This window comes from Perca fluviatilis, chromosome 11 (genome assembly GCF_010015445.1).
Source record: "Perca fluviatilis chromosome 11, GENO_Pfluv_1.0, whole genome shotgun sequence".
Taxonomy (NCBI): domain Eukaryota; kingdom Metazoa; phylum Chordata; class Actinopteri; order Perciformes; family Percidae; genus Perca; species Perca fluviatilis.
In genome coordinates, this window is record NC_053122.1 from 26992221 (window position 1) to 27002508 (window position 10288).

General features: G+C 41.3%; 2 protein-coding genes across 2 annotated transcripts; one reads left to right on the forward strand and one right to left on the reverse strand.

The window, feature by feature from the left end:
• The first annotated feature begins 982 nt into the window (after positions 1-982).
• On the forward strand, positions 983-5076 carry sf3a2 (splicing factor 3a, subunit 2). Its single transcript, XM_039814495.1, has 8 exons — positions 983-1109; positions 1883-2174; positions 2283-2329; positions 2558-2667; positions 2786-2835; positions 4175-4315; positions 4400-4468; positions 4579-5076. The coding sequence occupies exons 2-8, from the start codon at positions 1977-1979 to the stop codon at positions 4843-4845; spliced, it is 882 nt and encodes a 293-aa protein (XP_039670429.1). The 5' UTR covers positions 983-1109; positions 1883-1976; the 3' UTR covers positions 4846-5076.
• Positions 5077-5820: 744 nt separating this feature from the next.
• Positions 5821-9832, reverse strand: LOC120567768. Its single transcript, XM_039814779.1, has 7 exons — positions 9723-9832; positions 9019-9119; positions 7254-7282; positions 7084-7159; positions 6846-6980; positions 6657-6754; positions 5821-6552 (listed from the first exon to the last, which is right to left on the reverse strand). Exons 1-7 carry the CDS (start codon positions 9728-9730, stop codon positions 6172-6174), a joined length of 828 nt encoding a protein of 275 aa, XP_039670713.1. The 5' UTR covers positions 9731-9832; the 3' UTR covers positions 5821-6171.
• Between the last annotated feature and the right edge of the window lie 456 nt (positions 9833-10288).

A 10288-nucleotide genomic window follows, 5' to 3' on the forward strand; every position in this document is an offset into this window, starting at 1 on the left:
CGCAGCAAAAGGTGGCGCTACAAAGTATTAACTTAAGGGGGCTGAATAATTTTGCACGCCCAATATTTCAGTTTTTTATTTGTTTAAAAGGTTTGAAATATCCAATAAATTTCGTTCCACTTCATGATTGTGTCCCACTTGTTGTTGATTCTTCACAAAAAATTACAGTTTTATATCTTTATGTTTGAGGCCTGAAATGTGGCAAAAGGTCGAAAAGTTCAAGGGGGCCGAATACTTTCGCAAGGCACTGTACATACTTAAACGATGCAGCCTGTTGTTCCGACTACGTAATATAATGTGATGTATTTGTTTACTGTTATGATAAACATATAATTAACAACATGGATAAATAGATCTATTTTTGACAAATGCTGCAGGAATGTGGAAAAGAATACATAAAAATAACATAAAAAACATAAACGCCACGTTGGATGTATGACAATAAAATTGGGGTTTACAGTAGATTCCCAATTGAATTGTTATATAAACAAAGCAGATTAATAATTAAAACTTGAGTATTATGGAAACGAATAATTTGAATTGCTTTACTTATGTAAATATTCACGCAAGTGGTTTAAAAAAAGGTCTGCTCACCTAGTGAGACATGATAGTGTGAAATGCAAGAACGTGTTGAATCTCAGAGAGGAAGTCTATTTTATTAGTGATTGTCAGATGTGTTTGTGATTCAGCTGGAATAGTTTGGTTGAGAGGTCATAATATAATAAAAATGTTGTGCATGGGGCAATGAAGACTACCACAGATGTAGCAAGACAGGTATAACACATGTTTACTCTGTACGCTCTTCTGTGGCTTTATTCAATCATTCTCAATAAAAAACATTTGAGCTAATATAATCGTTTTTTTAAACTGCATGTAAACGCACTGAGTGTCAGACCATAGACATATACAGTCTATGTGTCAGACCCATAGAAATAATTCAAATAAAAAACTATTTCTATCAGACCAGTCCAAACCAGTCCAGGAGGGGGCGGTAATGTACCTGAAGCCGTTTGCCAACTGCCAAAAGCCAAAGAAGAAGTTACTTGGGCATGCGCACTCCAAATATACATGGGCATGAGATCCTAACGTTGTGCACGGTTGTGGAGTCGGTGAGTGTTTTGAACAGTAAACTGTTTACGATATCCATGTATAGTTAATTAGCTATCGTTTTGTCGTGTAACTAATTACCGTATTATCACACATACATAGCTAGATACGTTTTACTTCTAGTTTGATCATTCAGATTTGTTAAAATCCATCAATTACTAGCTGGTAACACCGTTAGCTTAGCATTAGCATTATTGCAATGCATTCAGTAGGTAACGTTAGCGTTGCGTTATGCTAACATGCTGCAGCTAACTAGAGTTCGTAGAAATCATTAAATGGAATACATTTATGTTACAGCGTGATAAGACCCCTGTTGGCTGTGGTAAATTATCTGAAGTAATTCAGAAATATTTGGCTAAATAACTGTGCTGTTACCTTGTTGCTAGCTAGTTAAGTTAGTAGGACAACAATCCCCGTTAAGAGAAGTTAGCATAAAGAACCTAGAAGGGACTGAGGATCCATTGTATTGTCTTTAAAACACGATATGCAACCTAGAATAGTTATGACGTATTTGTTCTATTCTCTTGGAATTAAAGGGGCACATACTTTACATAATCTGCTATTCAAACTGTGTACATGCACATAAGACATGAACTTGACATGACATGAACATTCAAATCATAGCTATTATTATCTGAGCAATAATACAGTCCAGTCAATATTCTTGCAATGTTTACTCATACCTCAGTCCAGGAATGCATAGTACAGTAATAACAGTAAATATTACTCTTTATTTACATCCTTGGCAACAGTGTGTGCTTTATATTTTCCTCAGATAATCAGCAAGGATCTACGTTAAGTACCTGTCCAGTGTTAACTGGGTAACCAGGTGTGACTGTCTGCGTGATTGAACCCATCAAATTGCAAAGATGGATTTCCAGCACCGAGCTGGAGGGAAGACGGGGAGCGGTGGGGTGGCATCTGCCTCTGAGAGTAACCGTGATAGGCGAGAACGGTTACGTCAGCTGGCCCTGGAGACCATTGACATAAACAAAGACCCCTACTTTATGAAGAATCATTTAGGATCATACGAGTGCAAACTTTGCTTGACACTTCATAACAATGAGGTGAGGAGGCACATGATGACACTTTCCTAGATTATGTTATCTGAACTTGGTGTTATTTCTTGTTATCCAAGTATCTTGTTTGACAAACTGCTCTCCCCTGCATCACAGGGCAGCTACTTGGCTCACACACAAGGAAAGAAACATCAGACCAACTTGTAAGTGCAATTTCTATTTGTTTATGTTGTGTTTTCTGTGACTGATTTATTCTACCTCACCTTCCCATGACTGATAAACTTATCAAACCACATGCCCACTTTACATATACTCGACTTGTGTGTGGATCATCAGCTATTTTATGGTTGCTGTGAATTGACGGAGCAACAACCCACTGTGTCCGCTGCATTAATAAACAGTTAAAAACTGTTTTATTTTGTTTGTTTCAGAGCGCGGAGAGCAGCCAAAGAGGCAAAAGAAGCTCCTGCTCAGCCAGCTCCAGCGAAAGTAAAAGTTGAGGTCAAGAAGTTTGTCAAAATTGGCCGACCAGGATACAAAGGTAAGCTGGCTGTGTGGTTATGAATCAGTGTAGTCATTATTAAGTTTATGCTGATTGTGGTTTCACTGCACATGTATTGCATTTTAATATATGGTCCATGTCTTTCTCTTCTTTATAGTAACCAAACAGAGGGACCCAGAGACCGGACAACAGTCCTTACTTTTCCAGGTTAGTGTCTTTGGTGGGAATCCCGCAGTAAAATCTGTTGATTTGAATTTTTTTTTATTTTTTTTTTTTTATTGTTTTGTGAAGATTCTTAAAGAAAGCAAATTAACATTAAAGCTCCACTTAAGATAGATGCTGGCTTATGAGTGTGGTCTAGTCTCACCCCTTACAGCTGAAACAGATGTTGTCCAGCTCCTCAATCCCCATTCTCCCAAGGCTGACTATATACTGTACTTCTAAGAACCTGACCTTTTCTCAGTCTGAAACTGCTGTCTAATACATCTATTATTTTAGTAGATTATTCCATCCATTAATCAAGGACTCTGATAAGAAGTACTTTTGCTTTTATTAAAGAGCAATTGTAAATATACAAAAGAGAAAATAAGACAGATCTCTTAAAATGAACAACTAACCCAATCAACTAATGTAATGTTAGACTGGATGCTTTCTGCTGAAATTCTGAAGCATTCAAATTGTGCTATTGTGGTAGGCTAGTTGAGTTTTACAATAGATATACATACTGTATAGAATTTTCTTCGCCCCTCGGCTTATTTCTCTCTTCCTCCATTTTGCAATAGGCGCCGTCTTCTTCACGTTACCTGTACGCAGCCCGTAAGCGCGTTGTGTGTAGAGATGGCCTGATACCATTTTTTTTTGCTTCCCGATACCTGAACTTTCGTATCGGCCGATACCGAGTACCGATCCGATACCAGTGTGTCATATATTTTATTATGTTTTAACAACTGTATACTACTATCCCTGTATGGATGTGATATTATTTCTATCTTTGTCGGTCTGGCTCAGGTTAAACTCTTTTGTGAAACATGGACAAACACAAACAATGAATGCCGTAGAACTTTCTTTTATTATCCAGTTTGACAGTCAGTTATAACGGAAAAAGAACATAAATAAACTACTTTTAAAGTAGATTTTCTTTAGGGCTTTATTACGTGGTATCGGATCGGTGCATAAACTCCAGTACTTCCCGATATCAGCGTTTTAGGCAGTATTGGAGCTGATACCATCTCTATTTGTGTGTAAAGTTGATACAGTGATTGTGGTTCACAGCAGATGTTGATAAGTTTGGCTTTTTATTATACACCGTTCATGTCAGACATAAAACCAAAGTTGACACAAACTTGACAAATTTGGTCCAGCTGGCCAAATGAAGTGAGCGGCTGTATACTGAAATAGTCCCAGATACAAAGCATCATCCCACGTTTCAACCAACAAAATTGCTTACCGCAGCAGTAATTACTAAATATGGCTGTTTGTAGTCATCGTGGTTTGACTGTAAAGGACAAATCTATAACTGCCTGTTTTTCTTATCTCTGTTCGTCAGATTGACTACCCAGAGATCGCTGAAGGAATTGGGCCCAGGCATCGTTTCATGTCTGCCTACGAACAGCGCATTGAGCCCCCTGATCGTCGCTGGCAGTACCTGCTTTTGGCTGCTGAACCATATGAGACTATTGCCTTTAAGGTGAGTGGAAGCTGCACTTCTACTGTGCTTTTACAATATTTTTCTCCTTTCTGTGATATAACCTCAACATATTTGCTCATTTAGGTCCCGAGTAGAGAAATTGATAAAGCAGAAAACCGCTTCTGGACCCACTGGAACAGAGAAACTAAACAGGTACTGATAAGCTGATTAACATTTGTTACCACAAAGCCAACCTGGGTATTTTATCAGGAAAGTGGAAGCATTCGGTTGAACCAGTCTTTTAATGTTATTTTTCCTCCTAGTTCTTCCTACAGTTCCACTTCAAAATGGAGAAAGCTGTTCCCCAGTCCAGCGGACCCCCACCTCCTGCAGGTGTGAAGCGCCCTCCTCCTCTCATGAGTGGAGTTGGACCTCGCCCACCAAATGATTCTATGCCCCCTCCCCCGCCAGGTGGGATGCCCCCTCTCCCACCTGGGGCTCCGGGTAACCCCCATATGCCCCGTCAGATGCCCATGCCCCCCATGCCAATGAGGCCACCTCCTCCAGACGGTCTTATGTCTAATAATTGATCCCTACTAGCGTATCATGATTGCTTTCTTTCATGGTGTTTTCAATTATGTTTAAAGTCTACATTTAGTAAATCTTTATACATTTGTTTGGTTTATGTTAATGTGGAGGGCAGCCCGTATGACCACACTGTTTTGTATAAATGCTTAGATTCGGGATATGGAGCTATGATTGAAAATAGCTCATCTTTTAAGATTCTGTTTTTGTAATTAAATTCCGTGGAGAAAAAAACATCTGCCTATCAAAGTCTGAGTTTTTACAAAGACATCAAACACAGAAGGATTAATTGATGTATCCTGTGATTGTGTGAATGGGTCATAGCAGAAGAGAGGACCTTTTAAAGTGCTCATATTATGCTCATTTTCAGGTTCATAATTGTATTCAGAGGTTATATCAGAATAGGTTTAATTTTCAAAAAACACTATCTTTTTGTTGTACTGCACATTGCTGCAGCTCCTCTTTTCTCCCTGTGTGTTGAGCTCTCTGTTTTAGCTACAGAGTGAGGCATCTCACTTCTGTTCCATCTTTTGTTGGACGTCCACATGGGCAGTAGCTAGGTAAGGACTGCTAGCCAGTCAGAAGCAGAGCATGAGGGCGTGCCACGCCAGCAGCTAGGCGAGCATTATAACGTGTGTTAAAAAGTGACGCACGTTCGTCTCTGAAGTAAAGGCTGGACTACAGTAGAGCTCTTTGGAGCAGTTTGTGAACAGTGTTTTCTGTTGGAGATGGTAAGTCCCTTTGGGGGGGACTTTGGGCTTTTTCACTTTGTAAACCTATTACATGCACAAAAAAGATATATAACACAATAAAGGAAAGGGGAAAAGCCAAAAAGCATAATATGAGCACTTTAACTGGGCTCTCTGAAGCAGCTCTCAGAGGACATAACAAGCTTGTGGGTCAAAATATTGATGACCCCCAATCTCAGTCTTTTGTTGGTCGTGTTCAGTACCTAACAGTACGTACTATTGACAGTTTACTGAGCTGGCATGATTGACAAGCAGTTTATTAAAGCTGTTGTAGATCGTTCAACACGAAGAAAATCAAATGATCACATGGTTATTTTAAATAATGCAGTCAGCACATTAAATGTCTTTGCAGGTAACTCAAAGCAAATCTGTCTACCAAAGCAACAATATCTGTAACACATTGAGGTCATTTAACTGAAAGCACACATTATTTTTGAGCCTCATGGTATTTGAAAGATTTAATAGAAAAAAAATCTTTCATTGAGTTCAATATTTCCTCCTTTTAATTAATGTTATCGAATCTATTCAGGTGAACATTGTTTAGAAAATGACATGGCCTCTGCCACTGTAGAAAGAATGAACTCATCCCTTTTGAGTCTTTTTCTTCTCTTTCTTTTCCTCCAGCTTTTTATTCTTCTCTGGCTGTTCCTCTATTCCTTCATCCTCATCTTCCTCATCTGCTGCTTCTTTAGGTTCCTCCTTTGTATCTCTTTCTTTCTTGTCTTTGATTTCTTCGTTCCTGACTTTCCTGGCCCTCCTGTCCTTTATTTTCCCTCCTTTTGGTTTCATGAGTTTTTTGTCTGGCAGTGGCTTGTTTCTGAGACCTCTGTATGCTCGTGCTGTCGCTCCCCTCTTTGTCTTTCCTCTTTTGACTTCTCCGTCATCATCATCGTCCTCCTCATCCTCTTCATCATCAAGGTCTGGCAGCCACCAAAGCATGACCTCCCAAAGAGTTGTCTCGGGCTAGAATGGGGAGAACACATTAAGTATTTGACGCAATACAAACTGTGGTACATGAACAGCTGAACTCAAATAGGTGAGTCCAAGTTACTTGTTGATGTCTTTACCTGTGGTGGTTGTCCCCTGTGTCTCAATAGGCCTGACCGTCTCACTGTCAGTTCAACTTCCTCCTCATCCTCTGCTCTCCCCTGACCGCGCAGACTTTCTGTTTAAAAAAAGAAGAAAGGAAAAAAAGACCACTCAGTAACAACAGGCATGTCATTTTGTAACTGTGGTGCTGCTTTTGGTTTACTTGCCATGAAGCCTGTGAAAGCCTGAGGTGAGCACCAGGATGGTAATGGCCACAAACAGACAGCGGTTGAGGGTGACGTTCTCCCACGGTCTGTCAACCTGGTTCAGGTTTTGGATGGACACAGCTTTATGCAAGGATGCTGAAGGAAGTGCAAGAAAGAGGAGGGGGCACTTGTATTGTAATCCAGTGAAGTAAACGTTGAAAGCTGACAGGGGTTGAGGAGAAAGATGGTAATGACTCACTTGTTCTGGAGAAGCTGGGTTCCCTGGGTAAAATCTTGGGTTCGGCTCTTGGTTGCTGTGAAAATGGAGGCATTTCCTGTCGGAGAACAACATGTAGCTTATAAGAAAAGATGTATTAGGGATGTGAACACAGTAAAAAAGAAATTTCGTGTTGGTGTTTTCCAACTAACCTCTCTGACTTTCCTTGTCGCGTACATTTCTGAAACAGACAGATGGACGTTTATGGAGGGATGATATCACAAATCTTATAAACCACAAACAACCCTTCCCTCAATCTGGAATGTATTTATCCACCTTCATTTGATGCATATTCATACATTATTGCTGCATTTTATTAACCTCTCATTTACATAAAATCACAAGTCTACTGTGCCAAAGTTTTTTTTTTTATTACAAGCAGACAAAACTGGGGCCATCCCTATGTTCCCTTTATTTCTATGAAATTTTCCCACTATCAAAATTAGGCCCTTTGTTCCCTCCCCCTATGTTCCCTCAAGGGTTTCCTGCCAAATTAGGCCCTGTGTGTCCCTAATTTCTATTAAATTTCCCCCACATCAAAATTAGCCCTATGTTCCCTCAGCCCACCGGTCATATTTGATGTTTTGGATATGTGATGTTTTATTCATTGCTGCAGTAATACTGATCATCTTGGTTTAGGGGTAAAGGCTGCACAGCGCTAGGGCTGAGGAAACATAGGGTTAAGGGAACAAAGGGCTGAGGGAACACCTGAGGGAACATAGGGTTGAAGGAACACATGGTTGAGGGAACATAGGGCTGAGGGAACACAGGGTTGAGGGAACATAGGTCTGAGGGAACACAGGGTTGAGGGAACATAGGGCTGAGGGAACATAGGGCTGAGGGAACACAGGGTTGAGGGAACACCTGAGGGAACACAGGGTTGAGGGAACATAGGTCTGAGGGAACACAGGGTTGAGGGAACATAGGGCTGAGGGAACACAGGGCTGAGGGAACACAGGGCTGAGGGAACATAGGGTTGAAGGAACACATGGTTGAGGGAACATAGGGCTGAGGGAACACAGGGTTGAGGGAACATAAGGCTGAGGGAACACAGGGTTGAGGGAACATAGGTCTGAGGGAACACAGGGCTGAGGGAACATAGGGCTGAGGGAACACAGGGCTGAGGGAACACCTGAGGGAACATAGGGTTGAGGGAACATAGGTCTGAGGGAACACAGGGTTGAGGGAACATAGGGCTGAGGGAACACAGGGCTGAGGGAACACCTGAGGGAACATAGGGTTGAGGGAACATAGGTCTGAGGGAACACAGGGTTGAGGGAACATAGGGCTGAGGGAACATAGGGTTGAAGGAACACATGGTTGAGGAAACATAGGGCTGAGGGAACACCTGAGGGAACATAGGTCTGAGGGAACACAGGGTTGAGGGAACATAGGGCTGAGGGAACACAGGGCTGAGGGAACATAGGGTTGAAGGAACACATGGTTGAGGGAACATAGGGCTGAGGGAACACAGGGTTGAGGGAACACAGGGCTGAGGGAACATAGGGTTGAAGGAACACATGGTTAAGGGAACAAAGGGCTGAGGGAACATAGAAAAGTCGGGAGACCAAAGTCCTTAGGATTCATTCTCTGGAGACCTTAAAAGACTACAAAAGTATTTCAGTCTGGACCAAAGTGCTGGCAATTTTAGACTAGATTATAGACTTTTATGAGTTCTGCTTCACAAGTACTTTGTGTGTGTTTGGAGAGAGTGAGGCTGATTACACCCACCATCCATTCAGTACGTCTGAGCTGCATTGTCACTGTGTTGCCTTTGACCAGGAGTCATATTTCAGTCGCTCCCTGTGCCGCTGCTCCCAAGTATTTATAGAGTTGTACAATATATGCACAATGGATGAAGGCTTTTATGTGCAGGCATTACAGATTCTGTGTGTGTGGGTGTTTGTGTGTCGCCACCTGGTCTGCAGATCTGTCGAACAGGCTTAAGTGGAGGAGGATCTGCTCTTGGTGGCCCTAACTCCTCTTCAAATGTGTCATAGCTTTCTTCCATACCTTCCCTGAGAGACATAGAGGGAAGAAGATGGACGTGGCTTAAAACTGAGTTTGTTTAAAAATGATTCCGCAGATTTAGACGTGCATATTACACAAAGCTTTGCATTTGAATCTGGCTGTAGTCAGAGGCCAGTTCAGATTGTTGGTATTTTTAGAAGTGCCTTTCTTGCCTGCTTTTACCTTCCAGAAACAAGATGATTCAAATGATCACGATGTCTTTACAGCTGTTCTTATTAGTATTCTTGACTTTGTAAAAGTTATTTCCATTGTCTCATCAGTGTTCCACATTGGCTGCACAAAATGATTTAAGTAGAAGGTCAACTTCTCTAGTTTATGAATAAAATTGAAGCAGTTTCTTGACCTTCACATTTACAGATGAATGCTGTGAGGCCCTGATGTCTTACATGACATTTCTACACAGACATTGGGCTAATGTCCTCGCAGCCCTATAAATAGATGAAGCAAAGCCACTGGAGAGACAGATGGATACACACTGCATACAAATACACAAAAAAATAAAGGGCTGATGTTACCATTATACCCCAGGCTAGGCTGTCCCCGTGATGAAGCCTAACTTTTGAACCTGATTGAAATAAGGACCTACCTGCCTCAACATTTGGGGTCCCCCTGGGCAGCGTCTGGGAACCTTTGTCACAGAGCCTGTTGTTCCCCTTGCAGAGATGGCAGCAGAGTCACGCTCTGAACTCTGACAGCCAAGCACAGGTGGCAGAGAATGAAAAAACAAAAAAGAATTGAATGTCAGTCACACGTGTTGACTGAGGGAGGGTGACATTAACAGCTTTAAAATCCCAAGAGAGGGCTGAGATGGTAAGGAAAGGCCCACACCTTATACCAAGTTTTGGAATAATCGTATAAAAATGTTTATCTTATCTGATCAGTCCCACAGATTTTGAGCAACTAGGACAGCACCCCTATCAATAAAACCTGTAAAAACTGGTTTTGTGTTTTGAAAACAGATAGAAAGAACAAATGGAGTTGCTTATGGTAAAGATATTATTTGAAGATACTCTCACATTTTTGGTCTGAAAATTTGGACATTATAATGGACACTTTTACTAATCTCACCAGCAGAGAGTGCCACTGTACTTAAAAGATGTTTCAGGCTGCTTCACAGATGAAGTCTGTAGTCTGTCACACAGATTAACAGAATGGC

Excerpts from the sequence above, each read along its gene's own strand:
- LOC120567768 (XM_039814779.1), bottom strand. Across the intron at positions 7,160-7,253 it reads CGACAAGGAAAGTCAGAGAG|GAAATGCCTCCATTTTCACA; the intron begins GTTAGTTGGAAA and ends GTTCTCCGACAG. Across the intron at positions 6,553-6,656 it reads ACAGGGGACAACCACCACAG|CCCGAGACAACTCTTTGGGA; the intron begins GTAAAGACATCA and ends TCCCCATTCTAG.
- sf3a2 (XM_039814495.1), top strand. The coding sequence starts at position 1,977 with ATGGATTTCCAGCACCGAGCTGGAGGGAAGACGGGGAGCGGTGGGGTG. Across the intron at positions 2,668-2,785 it reads TGGCCGACCAGGATACAAAG|TAACCAAACAGAGGGACCCA; the intron begins GTAAGCTGGCTG and ends TCTTCTTTATAG. Across the intron at positions 2,836-4,174 it reads AACAGTCCTTACTTTTCCAG|ATTGACTACCCAGAGATCGC; the intron begins GTTAGTGTCTTT and ends TCTGTTCGTCAG.